General features: G+C 39.7%; 1 protein-coding gene across 2 annotated transcripts in view; it reads left to right on the forward strand.

Annotated features, from left to right (window-relative positions):
• Positions 1 to 5753: 5753 nt before the first annotated feature.
• Positions 5754 to 25159, forward strand: part of adcy8 (adenylate cyclase 8 (brain)) — a 60222-nt gene continuing 40816 nt past the window's right edge. For both annotated transcript variants that reach the window (XM_026941416.3, XM_026941417.3), the window contains exons 1-2: positions 5754 to 7490; positions 23379 to 23528. In XM_026941416.3, the coding sequence (XP_026797217.1) occupies positions 6621 to 7490; positions 23379 to 23528 (1020 nt within the window). In that variant the 5' untranslated portion in view covers positions 5754 to 6620. The remainder of the gene's footprint in view (positions 7491 to 23378; positions 23529 to 25159) is intronic.

A 25159-nucleotide genomic window follows, 5' to 3' on the forward strand; every position in this document is an offset into this window, starting at 1 on the left:
CCTTTGGATGATAACTTAAAATCTGTCGAAGCAGATATCGGCCGGGTTTGACTGCACATTTAAAGTCACATTCATGCAAGAGGAGATAAAACTAATCTGAAAAAATGTTAATTTACAGAAAAAACCCCTTGCCTGGGGGAACCATTTTACACTCTGCAGTGATTCACAATCCCATTTTGTCAATGCTATTTTTGATCTTCGGAAATACACTGCTGAAGTGACATTGGAACTCACTCTGTGTTCAAAATGTTCCCAGACACACTATTCCCTACACTGTAAAATTCATGAGCACAATGTAGAAAACTAATATAGGGAACATAATTGGTAAACTTTCATATACTACATTACACAGGTTTCTTAAGCTTCTTATTCTACTGGTGCTTAAAATGCTAAATGCCTAAAATTAGAAAACAGATTATCTTCCAATAGAACAAGACTATTTCAAGCATGAAATTAGTAGAATATGAGTAAAAACAGGTTTAATAATCTTATATTTGGTTTGTTATTATATTATAATAGGAAATAATAGATACATGTGACTTTATTCAAGATATTTACACTTGCTAAGATATTGTTTTTTGCAGTGTAGTTCCATCACATAAACAGGTGTGTTAGCTAACTCACTATCTATATTTGACCTGTATCAAACCTAAGGACAGTAAAGCAACTGAGCACACTATAAACCATACACATGGCTATAGGATATTGCATATTTTTATATCTTGGTGGGTGTGTTACATTGGGGGTGCTGGAATTTTCAGCAGAATACATGTGACATGCGCTATGATGTCACGCATAGGAGATTTGTAAAAAAAAATTTAAAAAGTAAAATTTAAAAAAATCTCTGACATACAAATTCAAAATCTTCTTAAAATACTCAATTTTAAAAGTAGTTTATTCATTTATTTATTTATCCATATATTATTATTATTATTATTATTTTAGCAGCTGCAGCTGTAGTCACAGATGAATTAATCCTGAAATCACCCTACCTCCTAGCCTTAATGTCTTAATGCACCTCAAAAGTTTCAAGGGCTATTTTAGTCAAGCAGAATTGCTGATCTCTCTCTCTCTCTCTCTCTCTCTCTCTCTCTCTCTCCTTCCTTCTGTCTGACTGTCTCCTGTGTTCCACCATACAGATATGGTATAAACTAGCTTGAACCAGCTGCACTGAGTGTGTGTGCATGGGCAGGGCTTCCAATTAAAGTGACATCTGAGAAGGAGCCATAGAGCTACAAGTGTCAAATCTCCCCCATTCCCTTGTTATCTCTCTCTCTCTCTCTCTCTCTCTCTCCCCAACCCCACCCCCGCTCTCTCAAGGGTTTCATGTCTGTGTTTCATTTAAAAGCTGGAGAGATCAGATCATCAAGCCCTCTCTGTTATCCTCTTACCTCCATACCCACTTCCTTTCCTCAAATACACTTCATACACTTCACTCAGGTTCTTGGCATACAGCCAAGATGCACATGCACACACGCACACACACACACACACAAAGCTGTCAGCTGAAGGCAGAAAGACCTACAAATAAGCGGATGCAGTAAAGGTGCTGGCAAAGCATCTCAAGGGAGGAAACTCAACATTTGGTCATGTCCATGAGTTCAAGATTTCAAGCAGTCATTGACTGCAATGTCATATTTATAATTAAGGTAGTTTGTCCAATTACTTTTGAGCTTGTGAAAATGGAGGGACTGTGTAAAAAATGGCTGTAATTCCTAAACGGTTAATGCAATTTTTTTGAAAGTCTAGACTTCAATCACATCTTGATTGCTTCATTTCAAATCCATGGTGGTGGTGTACAGAGCCAAAATTACAATCACTGTCCAAATAGACCTGACTGTATTTGTTTATAATACACACCAGTTCATATACACTGGTCCATGTAAATCGGTGTCAGGCAGCAGGGACAGGTGCAAGTGCAAGTACACAAATGCTTTGTTAGGAAAGCTTGCAAACAAATCCCAATCATGAGACAAAGTCAGGAACAGGAAACAGGCAATGGTCAAGCAAGTGGCAAATGGCATAAATAAGGCAAGGCAAGAATCGAAAACCAGAAACAGGATCCCATTTGTTTAACAAAAATTAAGCCAAAATGCTTGAACCATATGGGAATTATTATTATTATTATTATTAATATTATTATTATTATTATTATTACTTTAAAAACATTCACCAAAAAAAACATTGTAGTTATTATGAGTTATTTTGTTCAAATTCAGGTACAATTTCCGTTTCCTCCATTTACCCCATGTGGAAGATAAAAGCTAATAACAAGATATAATAGATTGTTTTGGAGAATTGCTAGCAACCCTCAACAGAATTACCTCAGTCTCATTGTTTCCTCATTTTTAGCTCATCTTTAGCTAACACTCACCCAGACTTAAAGTCTGCTGAACTGTCCATATTGCTAGATGAACTCTATGTTGAAACTGATATTTTGCTTGAAGGTCTTACACACTTTGAAACATAAAACCTTCAAACATACACACTTTGAAAGAAAGGGGGGGGGGCATTCTGAATGTGGCACCTTTTATTCTTCTGTCATCTGATCAGGGGAGCTCTGTAAGCCATCTGAAATGTATTATTCTATAGTGACAAGTAATTATTCTATAGTGATAATTTTGAGAAAAATTTGAGAACATTCAGGATGGTTTAGAGTTTTTCTAGGACTGGCCATCCCAGCTTGCTAGGTCAGGCAGTATAACACTCACAGAAATCATTAACAATCCAATAACTGAATGTAAGTCCCTACAGACTGTGGGTAACACATTACATGACAAAATGATGAACAGCTGTGGGTTTTGGGAAAGGGTAACCAGGAGAAAGTCCCTTTTGTCAAAACGAACATGGAAGCATGGCTTAGGTTTGCAGCTGCAACCTTAAGATTCCTGGAGCACTGTCCTTTGGACAAGGTGGACATGTTTGGTCACACAAAACCATGTATGATGAAAACTGAACAAAGTGTATAATCACAAATGCCTCAATACAACTGTCAGGCTAAGCTGCGGAGGGGTCATAAATCAGGCTTATTTTGCAGCCACAGAACCTGAACACCCTGTAGTTAGGAGTATCTTGGACTCTCCTTTATACCAAAGTATTCTACCAACAAATGTGAGCCTATCTGTTTGACAGCTAAAGCTTGGTTGGAATAGCCACCTCAGAGTCTAAAGCTCAACCTCATAAATCCTCTATGGTACCATGCTGCCTTTAAGTAATATAACCATGTTTCACTTAATACAAGCAGACTATACATCATAAAAATGAATCTATACTTAAAAAAGAGGCAAGGTCCTAAAGAAATCAATAGCGCTATATACATTTGTCGCATGTCGCTCTGCATCCCATGAATCTCTGTGAAGCTGCTTGTCATATGCTGCTTCATTGCCTACGTACAGAAAAACTAACTTTACCATCAGGAACAAAATTAATTAGGTTAATCATTAGTAATAGGTTAGTGCAAATTATTGTAGATAATGGGAAATTTAGTAGATGATTGGAAATTATGAAAATGTGTATGTTGCCTTAAAAGGACATTGTACCATAATGGAATCTAGGCATGCTGTATTTTGGTATTTTGTATTTGGTATTTATATACTACTTAAACATGTAATAGTCATCATCATTTTTAATTTTTTTTTTGTGTGTTATTACATATTGTATCAAATATCAGACAACTACCGACATGGTAGTGGCATGGATGTAGGTGTTAAGTAAAAGCACATAAGGCACAGCAGTTTTTACATGGAATTTTTAAAACTATCCAGCCAACAGTGGTCCTGTGGCCGGAAACTGACTACCAGTGAAGCAGTAGAGAAGGGCTGCTCATCTCCAGTTCTGGAGATCTACTTGCCTACAGGTCAGTTCCAACACACCTAACTCAAATATTCATATGGCACTGGTCGGCTGAATCAGGTGTGTAAGGTTACATGCATCAATACCTTAATAAACCAGTGTAGATGAACCAAAGTACACAGACCAATTTATATGAACCAAAGTATTCTATCCAATGTACATGAACCAATAAATAAGAACCAGTGTACATAGACCAATATACATGAACTAATGTATATAAACCAATATATACATGAACCAATGTATATGAATAAATATGGATGTATATGAACCTATATATCCCAGATAAATGGTGTATACACTGATAGATCAATACTTATCCCAACAAATCAATATTAGTAAGCCAGTACTTCTGCAAGAAAAAAAATTGTGTTAAGCAACAATCCAGTGGGCATCCTGTAGCAATAATATAATTCTCACAGTCATTATGTAAAATCGCAAATCAGTAAACAAGCAACAAAACAATATGTATGATCAAAAGCCAATAAATACGTCTAAAAGCCAATATACATGGACCAAATCCATTATATGTTCTACCAAACCAGTCCAGCTCAAAACCAATGTATCTGGCATTAAACTCATTAGTTTCCCAGGTTATATGCACACAGTAAGTATGAATTATTTCTTGAACAGCACCCCATAGGAAGGATACTTGAATTTAAAGCCCCAATAGTCATGGGAATCTGGTGAAAAGCCTTAACAGCCAGTGTCTGGGTTGATTATCTCTCACCCTCGTGTCACCACCTTCACTGTCCTCAGTTTTGATTGGCTGTTGTGATTACTCTGAAGTGTAACTGTTCTGATTGGGTGTTCAGGTCTCTCTGGAGGTGCAGAAAGGACAATCATAACCTTAAGCAATTCACCCAGAATAGAAACTTACTTTCACACATGACACATGACGTTGCAGAACCATAAAAAAAACACATGCATCCAGTATGATATTAATTAATATTATATAATAATAATTACAGGAGATAATAATGATGATCTATTTATGGGGCTAAAATGCCTTATAATAATGAAAACACTATAGAACCATTTTGATCTTCCTTTTGCTCACTGAGGTTAGGGTTATGGCAACGTGTAGGCTAGTTATAAATGATTTAGCCCTGCAAAGCGTGTGTGTGGGTGTGTGTGTGTGTGTGTTTAATGCAGTATTAATGAGACAAGGTGATGCATGTATTAGGGCACAAGATGTCTGTCGGAACAGTTCCATTTTAATTCCACACCATCACACCATGGCGTGAAATACTACACTGCCACCGGACAAAACTCGTGCAGTCTGAAAAAGAACAAACGGAAAAACAAACAAACAGACAAACAGACAAAGAGGCAGAGACACAAATGAATAAACAGGCTAAGGGAGAAGCGCAGCGCGCGCGGGGGACGTGATGAGTCACCGGAGAGGCGTCCATCAGCTCTGATGTGCCGCAGTCTGAGTCTCGCGCGCTAAAAGATCTGAAAAAGACGAAAAGTCGGTGAGTCAGTGCAAAGTTCCGCCTGACTTCACCACCCACTGCTGCTCTCCAGCACAGGAACACACGGCTGGCTTCACACACACTGCAGCAGAACCACGGGGATGCTGTACATAGCTATGATCCGTGTTATCCCTCTTTAGTCATTTTAATAAATTACGGTTGACCAGTATAGCTAATCATGAACAGCTACAAGACGCAGGATAATAAATATGACTGACACACTCACGCATGCACACACGCACACACACGCACACTGGCTGTCTGTCTGCCGGTGCATTAAAGCGGAGAGACAAAAGGAGCGCGTTGGGCGGGGACGAGGCTAGGGCTGTGTGACGTCATATTTACTCAGCTGACACACGGCTCGCCCCATGCCTGAACTAGCCGGGACACACACACACACACACACACACACGCACACATCCCTCTCACTGACACGCTGTCATTTCAGTGTGAAGACGTCTGTGGATCAGGTCGAGCGCTGCACGCGCCTGGCTCTGTGCTGATGCTGACTCTGCGCGCGCGCCTGCGCTTCATGCTCACATGCTCATGCTCGTCTGCTGTTTGAAGAACGAGATCAGCGCTGTACTGCTCCTCCTGCAGGCTTTCCCTCCTCGCATGCTGGTGGTCCAGTCCCCCAAAATGAGGGGCAGGCTGACACGTCTCCCGGGGTTACTGCTCTGGAGACACTGACACGTTCTCGTCACTGCGGCTGAAGATGCCGGCGGCACCAGATCTCCGCTCAGCGTTAAGCTGAGGATTCCGAGCTTTCCTGGAGTTCGTGCTGCAGGTACATTCAGCAGAAGCGATCTGTCTTGACTTCCCAGGACGCCACGCACGCGCGCATAACGTAAAGTGACAGAGTGCTCTCTCTATGCGGCGCGTGGGAGGCGGAATGGCGCCTCGCCTCTTGCAGATTCTTGCCTATGCACTTGGGTCGCGCGCTGGAAAATAACGGCGCCCCGCTATAGGACTACACATCCACTACAGCCTCACCGCCGCGTGGCAGCGCCACCGCGAGCAAGCCCTTGTGACTTCGAGGACTCCCGAGCTGAGGGGTAGAGGTTTGCAAACGACACCGCCCGAGGACAAAGGTCACTGTAGGTGAGCCCCTGATCATGCACTGCTATTGTTTCCTCACCAGCCTGTTTGTTCCAGGCGCGCGCCTGACTCACTGCGGAGTCAAAACCTCACTCGCTGCGTTGAACATGTTCAATTAGTCCTTACACACATCCGCATACCTACATACACACACATACACAGTTACTGAGAATAGTACAGGGTCCGGGAACTATGGAATTATCCGAAGTCCGGTGTTCGAGCGAGAGCGAGGAGCTGTACACTATCAACAAAACCCCCACGAATAACAGCGGCGGGCGACCGAAGCGGCTGCTGTGGCAGAACGCAGTGCGCCACATCACCGAGCAGCGCTTCATCCACGAGCACAACAGCCCCAAGGCCGCTGCTGCGGAGGACACACCAGGACAAGACCTGCGCAAGCAGTCAGCTGGGAGGACATCAGTGAGCGAGCGGCACAACAACTGCGGCACGAAGGTGTTCCCGGAGCGCTCGAGCAGTGACCTGGGATTCCTGCAGCTCGACTGCGCGCCCAGCAACTCGGACTTCTTCGTGAGCTGGGGCTGCGCGTACCGGGGCGTCATCTTCCCCACTCTGCGTTACGCCTTCAAATCGCGCGAACTCGAGCGCCTGTATCAGCGCTATTTCTTGGGTCAGAGGCGCAAATCCGTGGCGGTGATGAACGTCCTGGACGTGGTGACCAAGCTGACGCTGCTCGTGCTGCACCTGACTCTGGGCGCCACGCCCGTGGACCCGATAAAGGGCGCGCTGCTCGGCTTCTTCGCCGGCGTCGAGGTGGTGATTTGCGCGCTCGTCGTGGTGCGCAAGGACGCGAGCTCTCACGGCTACCTGCAGTACAGCGGCGCTGTGACGTGGGCGGCCATGGCCACGCAGATCCTGGCCACGGGGCTCGGCTACGGGCTGCTGGGAGACGGTGTGGGCTACGTGCTCTTCACGCTCTTCGCCACCTACAGCATGCTGCCCCTGCCGCTCACCTGGGCCATCGTGGCGGGAGTGCTGACCTCCGCGCTGCACATAGCGCTCCAGCTGCTCGTGGCGCCCCATGTGCAGCTTTCCACCAATCAGGTAATACTGCAAATAGCTTGGAATTTTCACATTCTTACTCTTCATGATCATGAAACAAAGTAGAGCTCCAAAGTGGGGGAAAATGCGCGCGCACCCTTGTAGTAATGTCAGAGCCTATAGCATAATATAGTAATATTATTGAACCAGTAATGACTTTAAACTACTTATCCATATATAAAAAGCTTTGTATATAGTGGAAAAAGTTCAGTCTGTTCCCATGGCTTTAGTAAAGACTTTCAAATCTCGTCGCTGTCCACGTGCTGAAACCGTGATCCCGGTATTTCCATCTCCTGCTCTAACATCAAACCACCAGAAGCAAATACCAAATCAACTGTCTTTATCCAGTTTGTAGGTGAATTCAGATGCATTGACTCAGTTTTTTTTTGTTTTCACCTTGTTTAACCTTTCTTGCATTTAATAAAACAAATACTTCTGACAAACATGACAAATTTCTGAAGTCCTCAATGTGCTGATTATCTACATGTGAAGGAAAATGTTTATTTCGTATTTATAAGAAGCTTGGCTTAGCCTTTTGTTGAGACTGACGGAAATCCATTTTAATAACGTTTGGTAATTTGGGACACATATTTTCATTGGTTTTACTTTAATCCTCAGTGACATGTTTAAAACGTTATTTACTTGTAGCATAGAACAAATCAAATTTCAACAGCAGGACTTAAAAAAATCTCCAAATTCTTGATCAGCGTATTCTAATATCATATGAACACAACACACTCAGTAAAACTGACTACATTTTCAGTTGTTGGTCTGTGTAACATTTTATACTTCATTCCTTACAGCAGTAACAACAATCAGGGTTTAGAAAATCTTTCATATTTTCCAAATACATATCTAATGTTTTCTAAAATTCAGTATGAACAGATTAAATAAAAATCATCACTACATGGTAAATAACATTTTATAATTTATTTCTGGCTGTAGAAGCATAACACAGGACATTAAATGAATACAGTGAAATAAACTTAAAATTAATCTCTAGAATTCCTCTAAGTACACTAAGTAATTTTTTTTTTTTTTGCATAGAGTAGTAGACCTAAGTAGAATTCTATATTTCCTATCTACCATATTCCGCGGCTTATTACAATAATTTAATGCACATTCAATGCACATATATCAATCAATGCATAATTTAACTCTCAACCTCTCTCCACTTAACCTGAACCACATTCACTAATCTTGAAAATGATTTAATTATAAACATAGGCCTATGTGCATGACTAATGTTCTGTTCATTTTTACTTAGTGTACTTAGTGGAAACGTTTATTTTTTGTTACATATATTTATGATGCATATATAATATATAATATATTGGCATTACACATTTTTATAAGTTTGTCTAATATGAATTAGTGTTGTGTTGGTATTGTTTATTTGAGGCATTCAGCGGTGTCGGACTGGACCAGTGTTTGGTTAGGAGAGTGATTGAAGTAGTGTTTAGTTCCTAAGTTTGGAGTCATGTCTGTGTGGACTGTAAGGTAAGCATGGCTAGGTTAGTGTTTTACGTATAGTTAGAAATGTGCTCACAGACCAACCATCTGCCTTTTTTCAATGTTTAAATACAGCTATATGTTTGTAAGGAACATATAGCTAGCTAGGCCACACAGGTGTACTTATAAATACATATTTTGAACATTTTTACATCAATTGTAATATCAGATATTGTTGTGGATATGACTTGATATTAACTAAGTCAAGCTTTATAAAAAAGTAACTAATGATGATGGGCTAGAGGACACAGGCAACACAGGCAGCACATAGAAATGTTTCCTATTATCATTGAATAATACAGTATATGGTATGTGTAGCTGATAAAATGACCAATGAGTGAAGAGTGTATCCTAATAAACCAGTAACTCAGAGTAAACAACGGACAAATTCAGGGTGATATCAGTGATGTGTTCCCTCAAAAGTAAATGCAGATTTAGAAGAGTTGGGTTACTATTTTGTTTGGGCTGCTGTTTGTTATACAGGTAGCAAAGAAATACACGCACACAAAAGAAATACATACACATAAAAGAAAGACATACAAACGTATTGAGTTTAGGTGTTTCAGCTACACCCACTGCTAACAAGTGCATAAAATCAAACGTAGAGTCAAGGGGGAACGCAACTCCATATTAATGGTTTTGGAATGGGATGTTCAACAAGCTCATATAGGAGTGATGATCAGGTGTCCACATACTTTTGGCCATATGTTGTATTTAGTATGCCTGGGCCAGAGTTTGGACGAATTTGTGATTTGTGTGTTTATTATATTTTGTGACTATTTAAATTGATGTATGGCTAAGAAGTTGGTTGGGAGGCAGTTTGGATAATGCAGTAATGGTTGGTATCTTCAATTCAATTCAGTTCAGCTGCATTTGTATTTGTATTAGTTTAACAATAGAAATTGTCACAAAGCAGATTTACAGAAATCTATATGTAGTTTTATATTAATGAAGGGATGAAGGGATTTATATATAGATCCCAGAGGTGACAGTGGCAAGGAAAAAAATTCCCTGAGATGGCATGAGGAAGAAACCTTGAGAGGAAGCAGACTCAAAATGGAACCCATCCTCTTCTGGGTGATACCAGATAGAGCAATTATAAACCATTACTCTTCCACAGTTATATACTATATAATCAAAGAGTACTATGTGTTGAAAGGACGTTCAGGGGTTCAGATGTTCATCAGTCTTTATGATTACAGCAGCAGTTTTTACAGTGGATATATTAATCAAAATTGCAGGGTTTTGTGATGTAAAACCTGAAACCAAGATAAATCATGTCAGATTTGTGAAAAACAAATAGAAAAGTTTTAAGGCAAAAAAGAAAAAGAAAAACTTACAATAATCTGGTTGCACGCCCCTTAAAGAATACTTTGTTAAATCATTTTTTGGGGGGGAGTAAGAGTCTACCAACTTAATATATTTTGACTTAGCAATTTTATTCCACAAATCCTTGAAGAAAATACTCCAGATTTATCAAGTTGCAAGGGGATCTCCTGTGCACAGCCCTCTTCAAGTCATTCCACATTTTCCATGTTCTCTGACTGGGCCATTCCATGGGCTCTGACTGGGCCATTCCAAAATCCTGACCTTCCTTTGCTGATTTCGATTTATGCGTTGGATCACTATTGTGCTAGAATGTGAAATTTTTCTTCATTTTCAGCTGTCTAAGAGATGCCTGCAGATTTTGTGCCAAAATAGATTGGTATTTGGAGCTATCCATGATTCTCTCTATCTTGACTAGGGCCCCATTGCCAACTGAAGAGAAGCAGCCCCATAGTATGCTGCCACCACCATGCTTCACCACTCTGCTTCACAAAATCCACTATGATTTTGCACCAAACATATCTTTTAGAATTATGCCAAAAAAAAGTTCTACTTTGGTATCATCAGAGCATAATACATTTTGCCACATGGTTTGGGGTGATCGTAAGCAGATCTGGATGTTTGTCTTTTCATGAGAAAAGGCTTCTGAATAGACACCCTACCCCACAGCCCAGAAAGAATATGAGAGATGGTTGTCACCTGCAGGGAGTGACCATCACTTGCCAGATATTTTTGCAGGTCCTTTAATATTGCCGTACGTCTCTTGGCAGCCTTCCTGATAAGTTTTCTTCTTATTCTTTTGACAATTTTGGAGGGACGTCCCCTTCTTGGTAATGACACTGTGGTGCCCCGTTTTATGCACTTGTTGATGATGGCCTTCATGGTGTTCCATGGTACATCTAATGTTTTGGAAATTCTTTTGTACCCCTCTCCTGATCAATACCTTTCAACAGTGAGCTCCTGTACATGTTTCGTAAGCTGTGTGCGGACCATGGCTTCAGCAGCCGGGTAAAACGAAGTAAAACAAAGTCAAGAAAATCCTACAGAAACAGCTGATCTTTATCTGGGGTTAATGAGAATCACTTCATTGATGATGGGTGTAGGATAAATACTTTTGAACATGAGTTTGAATGTTAATTCTGAAAACAGTCACATGCCCTATTATAAAAGGGTGTGCACATTTATGCAACCAGTTTATTGTAAGTTTTTTTCTGTTGTTTCTATTTATTTTTCACTTGAATTTTGTTGCTTGTTACAGTTTATCGCATTAAAGGTGGAAAAAGTTCTGACATGATTTATCTTGGTTTCTTTTTTATATCACTAAAACCTGCTAATTTTAGGGTTGTGTAGACTTTTTCTTTCCACTGTAAGTACAAGTCTACTAAATCCAAGTGAGATTATTCACTGAAGAAAGGGTGAGACTTGGGTATAAACTTGGGTATTAGGAAGTGCAGTCTTTAGGGTATCCATGTGTGACCATCCATAGCAGCAGAGAGTGAGTCACAAATAAAGAAACTCCAAGCAGACGAGGTATCAGGCTGAATAAGGCAGATATGGAGTGTGAGAGAAGAAACAACAGTAGAAGTCTGTCAGGATCAGGCACCAACATCATATATGTAGGTATATGCATATAGGTATATGAGGGCCAACATATGTTTAGAAGTGTTAGGCAGATATGTATGTGGTTAGTATAGCAGGGCAGCAGTGTTTGGTTCAGGTATTATGTAGTGGTGAATGTTTACAGTATGTCTGCAAAATAGTATTAAAGATTAGAAATCTTGTGCCCAGGGGAGGGGTGAGGAGGGAGGGTAATAGATACTGCTGATATTTTGAGTCTGTGTTGACATTATTAGATTTATAATCAACGTATATTTGAACAGTCGTGAAGTCTTTCCCTAATAAATATGATTCCTTTCCCTATTAAACTGGAATAAATAGCAAATGAATACATCTTCATTTTACATTCAAAGTTTATAACTATGCCCTTTACATTATTTTAAACAACAAAAGGTCAGATTTAAACAAAAAGATATTTGTGCACATATATAACCACTGCAGCGGAATCACATCTTCAGTTTTGGCAGGTTTTGGTTTTCAGTTTGGGAAGATTTGAATTTCTGACGTCGATGCCCAACGCAAGGCACTGCTATCTTTAAGAAAGCAACTGGGTGGCATGTAGATGTCTTACATATGCGTGTGTGTGAGTGTGTGTGTGTGTGTGTGTGTGTGTGTAGGTGAGACATAGTATAAAAATAGCACATGTGGGAAGATGATATGGAAAAAGGTTTCTCTGACTCACATACTTGCCTAGCTACATCCCTCCTCCTTTCCATCTTATTCTTTAAATCATCTTCTTTACCTCCTCTCTCTCTCTCTCTCTCTCTCTCCATGTGATTTCATAGTTCAGGAACAAATATTGCCTTGTCCTGCAGACACATACACTTTACCAACAAAGTCACAAAACCAACCACTGAGTCAGTACATACAATGTAAGTTATTAATTTCTGAACTATTTTGCAAACCAGCTAACTGGTTCATTACATGTTAATATTTCTCTGTAACACTAGCAAGATACATGGTGAACAACTTGGCGAAAGACACACACTAAGCCACCAAGCAATAACAGCGCAGGAAATTAATTACATTTAGAAGGTCTTATTGTGAAAGATAAGGTCACTCGTAGTTTGTCTCCTGGGGGTGTGTGGTGACTGCCATCATTGTCACTTGTGTGTGTGCACTGCCTAGGTTCTGACATGAGACAGTAGCCAAAATGTATACACATCACTGAGTTACAAATGTGTAAATGTATTTTATATAGTACTTAAACTCAACTGTCAGCGCCAACTGCAGTTGAAAGGGGACTAAAGACAGGTAGTGAGAGTAGAGTTTTTGGGGGACAGAAGGCAACCTGCACCATAGGATGGGTCTGGATAAACCAGGGACATTTTACATTTTAATTCCACATCAAGTGCTTATATAGAGAGTGTATAGTGTGAATGCAGGTTTAGTTATGCCTAATGTTATCCCCTTAAAGTCTCAATCCTGCTGCTGAGTCAAGACATGATCATTCATCACTCACATAACTATAAAACGTTTAAATGAAGACATTAGGGGTTAAACTGTACATAGTAGATTTGAATCTGCATTTGTAACAATAGCTAACTCACTGATGCAACAGTTACACACTCGGTATTGCTCTCAAATATCCTCATCTTTGAGCAGCACTTTGCAAAAGCAGGGCGGGCCCTGGCCCCATGGATAGGCTGACCCTGCACACCCACGCACACATCCACCTACACACACACATCCACCTACACACACACACACACACACATGCATACTTTCTCCCAAAGTTCTTGCATTAATTAAGTAGTTTTCTGGGACTTATTTGCAAGGACTAAAATGTAATAATAACTTTAACAATCTCTCACTTGGAGATAGTGACCATCTATAATGACCGTTCTTTACCTTCATTTATGTAATCATAGCATAATTAAGCAGTCACATCACTCCAGTAACTTTAGTAGATTATAACCAAAATAACTTTGAGAACACCACTGACGTATGAAATCTTTCTGTATGCTGATTCTGTGCCAGTGTGAAAAGCAATTACACTAGTAAAGTAATATGAAATGCAATAAACAAACAGTATTGCTTTATATTTTTAACACACATTGCTTTTATGCTGTTTGATCTCTAAAATGAAAAACAATCAGCAGGGTGTTGCTTTTTAATTAAATGCTCACTTCATGTCAGAATCAAATGTTATTCCTTGTTGCATTACAATTCACTCCCGTCAGTGGAAGTCATGCTACAATGAAATGCAATTGTCAGATTGTCCAATCACAGTCCTAAGCCACACTTCAGGGCTCACAGCAAGATCTGGGACATTGTGCATGCAAACCCCTGAAAGCAAGTGCATTGTAAATGAATTACACTACATTCATTTCTGACACAAGTCAGCACTTAATTCTTCAAAAAAGCAATACCCTGATGATTGTTTGTAGTGAATGATTTGCTCAGTGTGTATCATTTTCCATGTCACTAATGAAAAACAATATCATTTGTGTATTGTATTAAACAGTTTTCACCAGGTGATTGCTTTTCTATCTTTAATGGAATCACGCAGTGAGCTGCAGTGCAGTGGCATTGATTGCTTTTAAAGATGGATCACATCCACTTCTGACACAAACTTCAGCATGTGTTTTTCATTAAATAGACCAACAGAACAACGCAATGAAGGTTTTTCTTTTCAGTGTGCCCTGTTATCTGCATGTCATAAATGAAAAGCTATACCGTTTGTGTAGTGCATTTGACCTTATTTAACCTGTATGATTGTTTTTTTGTTTTTTTTCTGGCATGGAATGTTCTCCTTAAAACAGCAGTTTTAAATCCAGCGATGTTAAACCAACCGAAAGTCTATTTTTGTACTTGCCTTTCTAGCTGATAATTTCCTGTCATTGTGTGAAGCTGTCTTCTGGGTTGGATTAATGACGGGAGTGATTACATTTGATGCTGAAGTGATTAAATGTCATTTATGGATCAGCAATCATAGCTGTCACTTTTCTGATCACTTCATCTGGGATGCACTTATCAGAGTGGATAAATCCCAAAATTAATCAGTCACATTTAAACTCATCAGCAGATGGAGTTGTGTATGGTGTTGTAGGATCTTCAGATCTTCAGTGTAGGGTTAGGATCTGTCTTTAATGTAGTTCAGAACTGCATCTGGACCAGATTTTGGTGTGTTAAAATCCTGTGAAGAAATTGAATGGAATCACTGTTTACATTATTGGCTTTGTTTTTATTCTGATGACTGTAGATCTGCCCTGAGACCTGTTTTACAATGTTGTAAATCTGTTGTGGATGTGTGTGTTAGGAGTTACAGGAGTTTCATTTCTTAGACACTCCTTAAAGTGTGATTTCTGTTGTGAATGATGCATTGCACTGTTTTATATTATAGTATGAGTATATTATAGTATAGTATTATACAGTAGTATGAGTATAATAAACTGCTCACCAACAGGTAGCTGTTGTTTTTTTTTTCTTTAAATTTTTTTTTTAATTTTATTTGATCTTTAGGTTTAGGTTTTTCTTTTATTTGATATTGTTAGATTTTGTTTAGCTTTGTAAATAGTTTTAATATCACTACAGCCTATAAATAATTCTTCCACAGATTATCACTGGGATTTTTGCTAGGGGCAATTAATTAAAACACAGACACTTCTCTCCAGATCTCCTCGCTTTACGATTTATACCCTAAATCCAGGACTGCAATCAAAATAAAGCCACTTTGTCTCTAACCTTTCTCAAAGTATGAGCTCAGTTAGTTAGATACATTTTGGAGAAAAATGTCCAATATGAAAGGCCAAATTATTTTGGGCAGTCTTTAACTTATGGTATAGCTACACCTATAGATGAAAGTGCATCACTTGATAAAAAGTGAATTTTTGGATGCAGTCTAACAAAGAGATGCAGTATATTAGACAGGAAATATAGATGCATCTATTGACATTTTCACAATCCATGGAAATCTCTGGAAATTGCAAAGAATTCAGTTCATTAAAAAAAATCTGGTTTGCTTTTCTATTAATAGTAGGACTTGCTCAAAAGTGTCATGTGCTATTGCATAGGCTGGCAGAATGGATAACTTTATAGAAATTTAGAGATTAAAGGGCTTAAATGTAAGTGCTTTGTTTAAATTGGGCAATCTAGACGCAGTTGATTTGAAAACCTCATCATTCATTAAAAACCTAACCTGAAATCAAAACTGATCTTGATCTTGTTACAGTAACTCCCTCTCTGTCAGATTGTGTGTGACAAAAGCCTTCTTTCTTCTGAGTAATGCTCCGTGAAAGTCCAGAGTCTTTTGCTTGCCTCTGAAAAGCCTCTGATTTCTGCATACCATCACAAGTGTTTATAAAAACCAAGCAATCATGTAATTTCATGTGCCCCCTCCTTGCACACACAAACACACACAGCCAGCTATCATTGAATGGACATCTAAGCTTGTGTTCATGTCATGCTGGTAGCGATTCACACACAGCACCTCTAGCAGGACTGTCACTGCCTACACCTCCTCTAATAGAGTACTGGTGGTGTTGCAGGTGGTAAGCGCTCCTCTGTGGTTAACTGCAGGCTAGCGTCTAGATCTGCTCTGTTTCATTTCTACAAACCAATCATATCAAGATAAAACCACAGAGACTTCTCTACTGATTTCCTGGATTCATGGTGTGATTATGATCCACCTTATCTGTAATAATCTGAATGGATTCCCTAGAAAATAAAGATAAGCACCGACATATTCACAAGTCTGAATATATAATGTTTATCATTTACTTTTACTGACAAATGATGTCATATATTGACATATGTTAATTGGCAATTTAAGTCACCAACTCTGAATATGATCCAGTGTATTAAATTCCTGTGATGCATCTATGAGTATGTAAGGTACTGTGACTGTTCTAATTGAGGGACGTCGTGTGTCAGTGCTGTTTGCTGTGAAGCAGCCAAAATCAGATCAGCTATCTTTCCATCATGCATCACATACACATACAACAGTAACTGTATCTCTCTCTCCATCAATAGTAATGCCATGTTACTGGCTCATTTTATCCATTCTGTGACTTGTTCTTTCAAGCTGCCTGGAATGTAGTGTTCCTTTTTATTTATGGTGTTTAGATGGACGGATGTGGAATGAGGGAGGGTAGAAGAGACAGAAAGAGACATGGAGAGGGAGGGTTGTATAGGGAGTGAATTAAAGATAGAAAGATAGAGATGGATGAATACGGGGAAGATAAAAACATAAAGGAAGATATGGGGAAGAAAGGGATAAATTTCAGGATTGTTATTCTACTCTTTCTCTATATTTATTCATTGGGGAAAATAATTCCATGGTGAAGAGATGGAGATAATGAGAAAATTAGAAACCTCTTGTTATTCTTGAAATTGTTAGGGTAATACAGTGATCCAAAAGATAACACACACACACACACACATCCTATGAGGCTTTTGGATTAGCAGGTGCTGAGACATGTCTGGACAAGTTTATCCAGTGTCTTGTAGCTGTATACCTGTTGCTCCGTAAGATGTAATTGTTTCAGTAGGTAATGGTTGCAGCTGGTTACAAAATAATCCCTGAGGAAAATGCATGCTGTTTTCGAGTCTGGGTGTATTTTTAGGAAATCTCTTGAGGTGCTTGGCTTAGTGTGTAACATACAGGGCAAGATCGTTGATCAGTCATGCTTACAGGAGCAATAGCTACACAAAAATCATATTTGAGTGTTCCATAGATGTAGCAATGCGACACTAAAACATTTTTATTTGGGAACATGGACCTGTTTGTTTCACCTGTTTTTTTTTTAAAACCCAAAACATGTTTGCTTAACCCAACACATAAGGTCTATTTATACACTAATCAGCCATAACATTAAAACCACCTGCCTAAAATTGTGTAGGTCCCCCTTGTGCCATGAAAACAGCTCTGACCCGTTGAGGCATGGACTCCACAAGACCTCTGAAGGTGTGCTGTGGTATCTGGCACCAAGACGTTAGCAGCAGATCCTTTAAGTCCTGTAAGTTGTGAGGTGGGGCCTCCATGGATCGGACTTGTTTGTCCAGCACATCCCACAGATGTTCGATCGGACCGAGTTCTGGGGAATTTGTAGGCCAAGTCAACACCTTGAACTCTTTGTTATGTTCCTGAAACCATTCCTGAACAAATTTTGCAGTGTGGCAGGGCACATTATCCTGCTGAAAGAAGCCACAGCCATTAGGGAATACTGCTGCCATGAAGGGGTGTACTTGGTCTGCAACTATGTTTAGGTAGGTGGTATGTGTCAGAGTAACATCCACATGAATGCCAGGACACAAGGATTCCCAGCAGAACATTGCCCAGAGCATCATACTACCTCCGCTGGTTTGCCTTCTTCCCATAGTGCATCCTGGAGCCATCTCTTCCCCAGGTAAATGACTCACACGCACCCGGCTGTCGACATGATGTAAAAGAAAATGTGATTCATCAGACCAGGCCACCTTCTTCCATTGCTCCCTGGTCCAGTTTTGATGCTCCCTTGTCCATTGTAGGTGCTTTTGGCAGTGGACAGGGGTCAGCATGTGCACTCTGACTGGTCTGCGGCTACGCAGCCCGATACACAGTAAGCTGCGATGCAGTGTGTGTTCTGACACCTTTCTATCATAGCCAGCATTAACTTTTTCAGCATGTTGTGCTACAGTAGCTCTTCTGTGGGATCAGAACAGAAAGGCTAGCTTTCGCTCCCCACGCACATCAATGAGCCGTTGCCGGTTCACCGGTTGTCCTTCCTTGGACCACTTTTGGTAGGTACTAACCACTGCATACCGGGAACACCCCACAGGACCTGCTGTTTAGGAGATGCTCTGACCCAGTCGTCTAGCCATCACAATTTGGCCCTTGTCAATGTCACTCCGATCCTTACACTTGCCCATTTTTCCTGCTTCCAGCACATCAACTTTGAGAACTGACTGTTCACTTGCTGCCTAATATAATTGCTGATGAACTCCAATAGCTTGGCATTTTGGTTGATTGCAAGTCATGGTTTTTCTTCACATTTTTATGCTGTTGCTATTTTGGTTATAAATTAGTGCTGTGCTATGGAGCAGAGCAAAAGATGGTGTGAGATTAACAATCTTCCAGAGCAGTAAAGTATTAAAACCTAATTTGGTCCAAAAAGGTGAGTGCAACAGTGGTGACTACTAAAGAGCAAATCACAACAAAAGCTTTTATGAAGCTTTTAGTTGTGGACAAGCTTCTATTTTACCTGGAGTTTACATCTGTGGTGCATACAGTAAAAAACTAGCAATAACCAATCTATTTATATAATAGTGAGCAGTATAAATTCTGTTAGGATAAAAGCATTCTCAGTCAATTTTGCAGTTTGGACAGTTTGTTTCTCCTGGATTGTGCTGCACTTTTGCTCTTTTACATGACTTCCCTATGATTCTCTAGTTTAGGCTCACTCTAAATGATTTTGAGAGCATCTGTTGAAAGCTCCAACTCCACATACTCCTGAATGATGACCTGAATACTCATTAATGCCCAGATCTGCAGCTAAGAGAAGATTTATTTAACAAATGCTTGACTAAACAAATAGGTTTTCAGGATAAATTTAAAGACTAAGACTGTGACTGAGTCCAGAACATTAATGGGAAGGCTATCCCATATTTGGTAAGAAAAGACTCTGTCCCCTGCTGTAGTCTTTATTATTCTAGGTACTAATAAAGGTACTGATTATTCTCAGCACCTTTAGATTCACACAGATGTAGGCCAAAAGTTCCCTCAGGCATCCTGTGGGGTGTAAGTAGCATTTTTTAATGACTGTGAATTTTTACTGGCAGTCATTGTAATGTCGATGAAATAGGGGTAATATGATCAGAGTTTCTGGTTCTCCTGGACTTTGGCTGCTGCATTCTGCACTACCTGAAGCTTGTTTTATTTTATGCACTTACTGGAACAGGCAGACAGCAAGGCTTTACAGAAGCATAGCTGCATTTCTGAGATGGAAAAAGGCTGTCGCATTTAATTTTACTTACATGAGCTTCAAATGCGAGACTGGAGTTGATAATCACACCAAGGACTTTCAACATTCATTTTTATTATTTTTTTTACCCGTTAAGCAACTCAAAACAAAAACAAAACAAAACAAAAAAAATTATGCTGTAGCTTTAAATAACAGTTCATGGTAAGGTCAAATATAATCATGCCCCAACATCAGCTGACCTGTTGTATGACAGTATTTGTTTCAATTCTTCCACAGATCATTACAGATCCACTTGACTAAGGCCTTGATTTACAGAAACCTGCAGGCAATTTGATGCTGACCAGCTTTTTTGAAACAATGGCACTTTTGTGATCTAAACTGATCTTTCCATAGGATTTTCTGCCTCAGTTTGTCAGGCCATACTTGGTCTACAGTTATACTATTTATCATACTACACAAGACTGTTTCTGATATGACTTCTTCTCACAATTAAATCATAGACTGGTTAAAATCAGATGGAGTCATAGTATTTTCCCAAACTCCACTAGAAAACAAGCACCATATTGATCAGGTCATGATATGATATACAATAATCACCAAAACTGTTTGGTCACCAATGCAAAGCAGCGGAGCACTGTAAGGCATTCAAATGAAAAGGGGTACAGGGATACAGTACAGTAGACCCAAGGTAAGAGTTCGCATGAGCTTTTTTTTTTGGGGGGGGGTTATGTCCTGTGCACAATAGAAAACCAGTAACAAAAAAAACCTTCAAAACAAATTTTGTAGCTTTCCAGTTTGCTCGCTACTACCTGCTCAGCTTTTACTCATTTCACTTTTACACTTCTCACTGCAACAGTACATCTCAGGGAGATAGAAAGAGAGAGATCATGAATATATGGGGACAACAGGGTTCAGGTATTCCATATTAGTCATTACCCCTCTAACCTGTACCACTGGATACATTGGATATACATTGGATACATTGGATACAATAGCTGTCAAGCCAAGTCTGTAAGAAACAGAAGCTCCAGAATAACAGCTTCTTATATGATGTTGGAATAATTTAAAGAATTTGTGGTTCTTCTCCACATCAACTGTGATCACTAATAACGTTCACTGTTACAGATTTTACAGCACGTTGTTTGCTAAAGCTGGTTGGAAGTACATGAAATTCTATTGTTTTCCAGTGAACTGATGAGTGATTTGAGAGAAGATTGTGGGCTTCATTCTCTTCATTCTCTGAAGGAGAGCATGTTGCCAGTGAACAGGCACAAACCACAGAGTCTAGGATGGATGCTGTCAGTTCCCTGAATTTTACATTTGGACAGCACATACACAGAAGAACCTTGAATTTATTCTGGGAAAATGTGTGATGTGGTAAAATAGGCCCAAAGTTGTTGCTTGGAAAGGTTGTGACTAAACTGTGTTAAACAACAGATTCATTAAGAACTTGAAATTTCCCAAATTATTTTAGTGCAGAATTCCCGGTTTTATTAAAACAGCATATGGTCAAAACACTAATCAAGACAGGGAGATGAGGCTTGGATATTCACAGACATGTTGCCAGAGTGAGACAAAGTGACACTGGGTCTGGGTTATTTAAAGTGAGTAGTGTGATTGAAAACAGGTGATTGTCATTGGTAACCAGAAGACTATGAACTAGAATATGAATTTGACTGGAGATCATATGATGAGGTTATGGGCAGAGTGGGTGGCATCTAGTGTTCCAGGAATGACAGGCTTGAGAAGGGAACCATGGACGTTTGGGGGTATATGTTAATAACTTGGAAGTAGCTTCACTGGATTATTGTGAAAAGGCTGATTTAACACACTATGTCCAGGGAAAGACAGATGGTTTGTTGCCCAGTACACAATGGAAAGGTATGAGCCAGGTGGATGAATGACTCAGGGAGTTTGTGGCATATTCATCCCGTGGGAGGAAATGTGAGAGTACCTCTGGGCAATTAACGCAGAATGTAAGGAGGATTCAACCAATTTCTTGATCAACTTTCAACTTGCCCGTTACCTTGCGGATAATAAGCAGACATTAAACCAACAGATACTATTAGGTTCACCATAAATTCCCTTCATATTTGCCAGGTAAAATGGTAACCTTCAGTCTAACACAGTACTGAGTTATCTTATAATGTTCTGAAATAGTACTTCTGTCTTGAATGCTGTAGGTAAGACAGGAAGTGGAATAGGTTGGAGGGAAAAAGATGGTTGGTTGGCTCTGAGAGGAGGGCAGATCTGTGATAAAGTTTATAGCAATATGGAGCCATGGGCATTGTGGGATTGGTAAGGGCAAGAGTTGGAGAATCCCAGTACACTGATTCAACTATTGTTCAACACTGAACAGCTATTTAACTGCCATTCATGAATTGAAGTGGGTGTGTTCAAGCAGGGAAAACAGTAAAATGCACAGGACAAGGGGGAACTTCAGGACCGGGGTTGGGAATCTATGGTGTAGGCTAGCAGAGATTTAGTATAGTTCTTTGCCGACTACAAGGCCTTGAGCAAAGAGAGCAACGATTTTGTTGCTTTATCCCTGCTTTTGGTGAAGACTTCTGACATGAAGCAGACAGACAGAAGCAAGTGCAGGTTTTTTTGGTTTTATTAAAACCAATGTAGCACACTAACAAAAATGCTAGGCAATACTCAGAAATGTGAGACAGGCAAATGATCAGAAGATCAACAAATAGGTATAAACTAGACAAGACAAGTCAGGAAATGTGAAGCAAGCTATGAGCAAAACACTAACCATGGCACATAACAGAGGTTTTATTTAAATTGTTAAAGTAATTGCAAACAGGTGAATGTAATTAGTAATCAGAAGACCGGGATAGGAGCTTGACTGAAGATCATGTGATGAGGTTGTGGGCTGATCATTGGAAGAATTGAATTGATCAATGGGAAGTGTTTAAGAATTTTGATTGATATTTATGACATACACTCACACATACATATAGACCATTTAGGCTACCTGTATGATAAAGCACAGTGCGATAAAGGAACATCTGTCAAATTGAATTCACAGGATCTGCAAACTACAATAATGTAATGATGACAGAAAGATCAAAATTAAATAGTTAATTAAGATATTTCTATCATTACACATTACACATAGGAATACACAAACAGCTGTCCCTCTTTATCAAACAGACACACACACACACTTGTCTTACTGTCTTTGTCAACTCCTTCCATTTACATAATTATTAATGCAATTAATTAATACTACCTCTTTTAGTTTTTTTTTTTTTTTTTAAAAACATGTGGGGTCCAGCCCAGTGTTGCCACAAGTTCTCAATTGTCAGATATTTTTTTATCCTTGTGCCATTTGGTTATCAAAACATAAACATACGCTGATGCACATAGGCACATGGATATTTGTGGCTGACTCTTATTGCTCAATGCTGGCATGAACAAGATGTATACAAGGTATAAAATATGTCACTTTGTCCCTTTCTTGGTTTCTGTCTCTCTCTCTTTCTCTCTCTCTCTCTCTCTCTCTCTCTCGCTCTTTCTCTAGCTCTGTGCCCAGGTGTTGTTGTTCCTGTGTATGAACACTGCGGGTGTTTTTATCAGTTACCTGGCAGACCGTGCTCAACGGCAGGCCTTTTTGGAGACTCGCAGGTGCATTGAAGCTCGCCTCCGCCTGGAGACTGAGAATCAGAGACAGGTTAGTGTGTCTGTGTGAACCTGTGCGTTTATGTGTTTGAATAGATTGGAAAGCATCCTAACAGATAATTGTTCATGTGACCCTCTAGACCAGAGAATCACTCTGTGTAAGTGTTTATTTCTGTCACAAAAGAAGTAAGATTATCATACCAGCACACCCTTGGGGAAAAAACATTGCACACACACAAACGCACACACACACACTCCGTGATTGCATCATGGGCCCCACTTGACTAGCAAATGGAACCCCCTTCAACAAATCACCTGAGAGCTCTCTGTAAGATAGAGGGAGGAGGAGAGAGAGAGAGAGAGAAAGAGGGAAAAGGAGAGACATGGTGAGAGAAGGAAGGTAAATATTCCCTAAGGAGTCTGAGTACCTTTTTCTTTTTGTCTGGCTTTCTCATGAGATTACTTCTCTCATCTTTAAATCAATTACTTGTGGGTATGTCTGTGTGTGCCCTTTTGTTTGTGTGCTTAAGAGATGGGGATGTTGTGCAATGTGTGTGTGAGAAGGTGTTCTGGGGAAAGAGAGAGGGACAGAGGAAGGAAATCTTTCTCAAGCGATTTTTTTTCAGAATTCCCAAAATCTGTCCACTTACCAGTACAGGTGGTGAATAAATCTAAACAGAAATGTTGTGCCATTCAAATGAAATGTTTCATCTGACTGCTGAAGCCATGGTCCACAAAGAGCTTAGAAAGCATGTACAGGATGTCATTGTTGAAAGGTATTGGTCAGGAGAGGGGTACAAAAGAATTTCCAAAACATTAGATGTACCATGGAACACTGTGAAGGCCATCATCAACAAGTGGTGAAAATAGGGCACCACAGAGACATTACTAAGAACAGGACATCCCTCCAAAATTGATGAAAGAACAAGAAAACGTATCAAAGAGCCAAGAGACTTAAGGCAACATTAATCTCTCATTGGTGACTAGATGTATGCTTTCTCATGAAAACCAAAACCATGTGGCAAATTGGGTTATGGTCTGATGACACCACAGTAGAACATTTTGGGCATGATTCTTAAAAATATGTTTGGTGCAAAAATAAGACAGCTTATCACCCAAGAACATACCCACAGTGAAGCATGGTGGTGGCAGCATCATACACAATCTACAGGCCTCTGTTAGACAGCTGAAGGTAAAGAAAAAATAATCACACTATAACATGATAACAACATGATAACCCAAAGCACAAATCCAAGTCAAAAAAGGAATAGCTTCAGAAGAAGAAGATCAACATTTTTCGAATTGCCTAGTCAGAGCCCAAATTTAAATCCTACTGAAAACCTGTAGAACGACTTGAAGAGGGCTGTGCACAGGAGATCCTCTCGCAGTTTGATAGATCTGGTGTAGACTTTTGATATCCACTGTAGTAAGCATGTATACATGAGTCCACAAAACCCTTGGCCCTTATTCATCAAAGTTGAATACACAGATTTTACTGTTTCACAACAGTTTAACTGAATCAATTCGATTCAATCTTCACCATGTCTGTAGGATAATGCATCTAAATTTGAGCAGACCATTTCAACAACCTGAAAAATCAATAATTATAGCAAGAATAGTAAGTAGACTAGTGCAAGTACTAACAATAAAAATAGACATTAACATTGATAATGACAACTGCAC

Source organism: Pangasianodon hypophthalmus, chromosome 21, assembly GCF_027358585.1.
Source record: "Pangasianodon hypophthalmus isolate fPanHyp1 chromosome 21, fPanHyp1.pri, whole genome shotgun sequence".
Classification (NCBI taxonomy): domain Eukaryota; kingdom Metazoa; phylum Chordata; class Actinopteri; order Siluriformes; family Pangasiidae; genus Pangasianodon; species Pangasianodon hypophthalmus.